At 53.8% G+C, this 2440-nt stretch overlaps 1 protein-coding gene across 1 annotated transcript in view; it reads left to right on the top strand.

The window, feature by feature from the left end:
* Positions 1 to 606, top strand: part of CCDC22 (coiled-coil domain containing 22) — an 11414-nt gene extending 10808 nt beyond the window's left edge. Inside the window, 1 exon segment of the mRNA XM_025213759.1 lies at positions 301 to 606. Coding sequence (XP_025069544.1) covers positions 301 to 414 — 114 coding nt within the window. The 3' untranslated portion in view covers positions 415 to 606.
* The last annotated feature ends 1834 nt before the right edge of the window (positions 607 to 2440 follow it).

Here is a 2440-nt window from a genome sequence, read left to right as displayed (position 1 = left end):
GGTCCTTGGACCCTGCTATGGGGGTCTTTAACTCTCTGGCTAGGAGGGAAGGGGGCCTGGTTTAGGGAGAGGGAGATTTGGGGGTGCCCATTCCCAGGTATATGGGGGTGCCATGCTGCAAAGGAGTGGGCTGTGATATTTGGGGAGGGAGGCCCTCCAGTACAGAGGAGTACTTGGATGGGGGTGAAACTTGCTATCTTATTGGAGCATTCACTTTGAAACCTAATGATGAAGGTGGGTTGCTACAACCAGGAAGGGATTAAATAACACCCCCCACCCTTTTTTTGCCCCACCCCCCAGATTGAGAGCGAGTCAGGGGCCAAGATGCCTGCCAGCTTGGAGCGAATCCTGGGGGATCTCCAGGCCCTAAGGCAGGAGAATGCCAGTCTGGCTACCCGTACCCATGAGGCCTGACCCTGCCCCCTCTGAACGCCCACTTGTCTCCCCATAGTACTGCCAGACTTTGGGGACAAAGGTTACAGCTGCTTGGCCTCCCATACTCAGTTGCCAGGGGGATCTACTTTGCCTTCATTGCCAGGATGCAGCTGATTCTGGGGCATGGTGTTCAATTGTAGCAAGTGTAATAAAGTCCTCACTATCTGCAGAGCATTGTTGTCTGGCCCTTTAATTTGGGGTGGGAGGGATGGCTGGCAAAGTCCCCCTTTTTGCTCTGCTGTGCCTGGGGGGTAGGGCTAGGGCTGGGCCCAGCCCAGGGACAGGTGGTCTCACCCTGTGTGTCCCACTTCCTAATGGCTCTGCCATCCATTTTGCTAGGTCTACTACCTGCTGGGCTGGCTCCACCCACTCTCCTCTAGTGAATCCAGACTCGTACCCCATCAGTGGGGAGACAACCCAGGTGTCCTGGAGCAGGGGGTGATGGGACCTTGAGCCCTGCCCCAGCAGGTGGGAGGCAGAGTCTAGCTCTTCCTCTCCTGGCAGCTCCCAGTGTGCCCTAGGGCAGTGTTTCCCAACTTTTTCCAGCCCAAGGCACACTTACATTCATATTTCTTTTCTGCAGTACATCCCCCCACACACCTCCCCCTCCCACCAGCACCTAATTTTATATGTAAAGGTGCTGAAGGGTCTCCTCAGAGCTTGCACTTTCCTCAGGGTGTTTGCAGTCTTGGGGCAAGGATCTGTAGCAGGCTGTGCACACAGAATGCATGCATGTGGTTGGACAGCTGTGACGTCAGGGCGGGAAGCTGGGAAAAAAACAAACAAAACAGGGAGACTAGCTGAGAAGAGGCTAGCTGAAGCTGTGCTGAGAAGGCTTGCTTCTGAGGGGGCTGCTACCTGGACAATTGCTTCTAAGAGGACTACTGGCAGAAGAATTGTTGCCAAGTGAGCTGCTACTGAGGGCAGAGGAGCCACCAGCTAATGAGTATCCAAGATTGCCTGGTATCCTTTACTAAAGGAGCAGGGGTTGTGCAAATGGGTTCCCCTCCCTACTCTTAAGATCCCCGGGTGCAGGGAGTCATGGAGGAATCGGGGAGGGGTTGCTAGAGGAGGTTCTCTGGGAGAGCAGCAGGGAATCGTGGCTTTGTGGGAGCTCCAGCAGAGTGAGCTCAATAAAGTACAGTCGAGCAACACAGGGGAGCTGCCTTGGGAAGTGTCTGGGGAATGGTGTGATTGATTGCAGGCATCAAAAGAAGAGACTGGAAAAGGGAAGAAACCCTGGTCTTTGGAGCAGCCACACCTGAGGTCCTGACAGATACCCCCAACTTCTGTCCAGATGACGGCATCGCCACACCTCTTTTGAGGCAAAGCGAGCACCACTCCCCAGGGCTCCACTGTAGCCACTGCACAGTAGACTACTTTGCTGTGGGCAGAGTGATTTTGTGGAGACCTGGCTGATTAAATGTATATACCTGTTATAAGTTGCCCGAGTGTTAAAGTTGATAATACAGGCAACCCCTGTTTAGTGCTCTTAATTGGTTCTGGAAAAACCGAGCGCTAAGTGAAATCCAATTCCCCATTGGATTTCATGTAAATAAAGATAAGTTGTTTTGTACCACCTGCTGGCGCAGACCCCATGCTCCTGTCAGCCTGGGCCCTGCGTTCCTGCTGGCCCTGGGGGACCTGCCTGCCCAGGGATTTATGGTGAGAAGGCAGCAGGGCTCTGCCACAGGTTAAGCAGTGGGGCCACGCACATGCCCGCACCCCACTTTCATAGTTCCATAGTTGGTAGGGTCGGAAGTGACCTGAGCAGATCATCAAGTCCGACCCCCTGCCATGGCAGGGAAAAAGTACTGGGGTCAAAAGACCCCAGCAAGGTGTTTGTCTAACCTCCTCTTAAAGACCCCCAGGGTAGGAGCCAGCACCACGTCGCTTGGAAATTGGTTCCAGATCCTAGCCACTCTGAGAGTGAAGTAGTGCCTCCTGATATCTAGTCTGAATCTAGCCTCTGCCAGCTTGTAACCGTTATTTCTTGTCACTCCTG

Source organism: Alligator sinensis, unplaced genomic scaffold, assembly GCF_000455745.1.
Source record: "Alligator sinensis unplaced genomic scaffold, ASM45574v1 scaffold137_1, whole genome shotgun sequence".
Lineage (NCBI taxonomy): Eukaryota > Metazoa > Chordata > Crocodylia > Alligatoridae > Alligator > Alligator sinensis.
The sequence above is the reverse complement of the archived record's forward strand: the minus strand, read 5'-3'. Positions and strand labels throughout refer to the sequence as shown.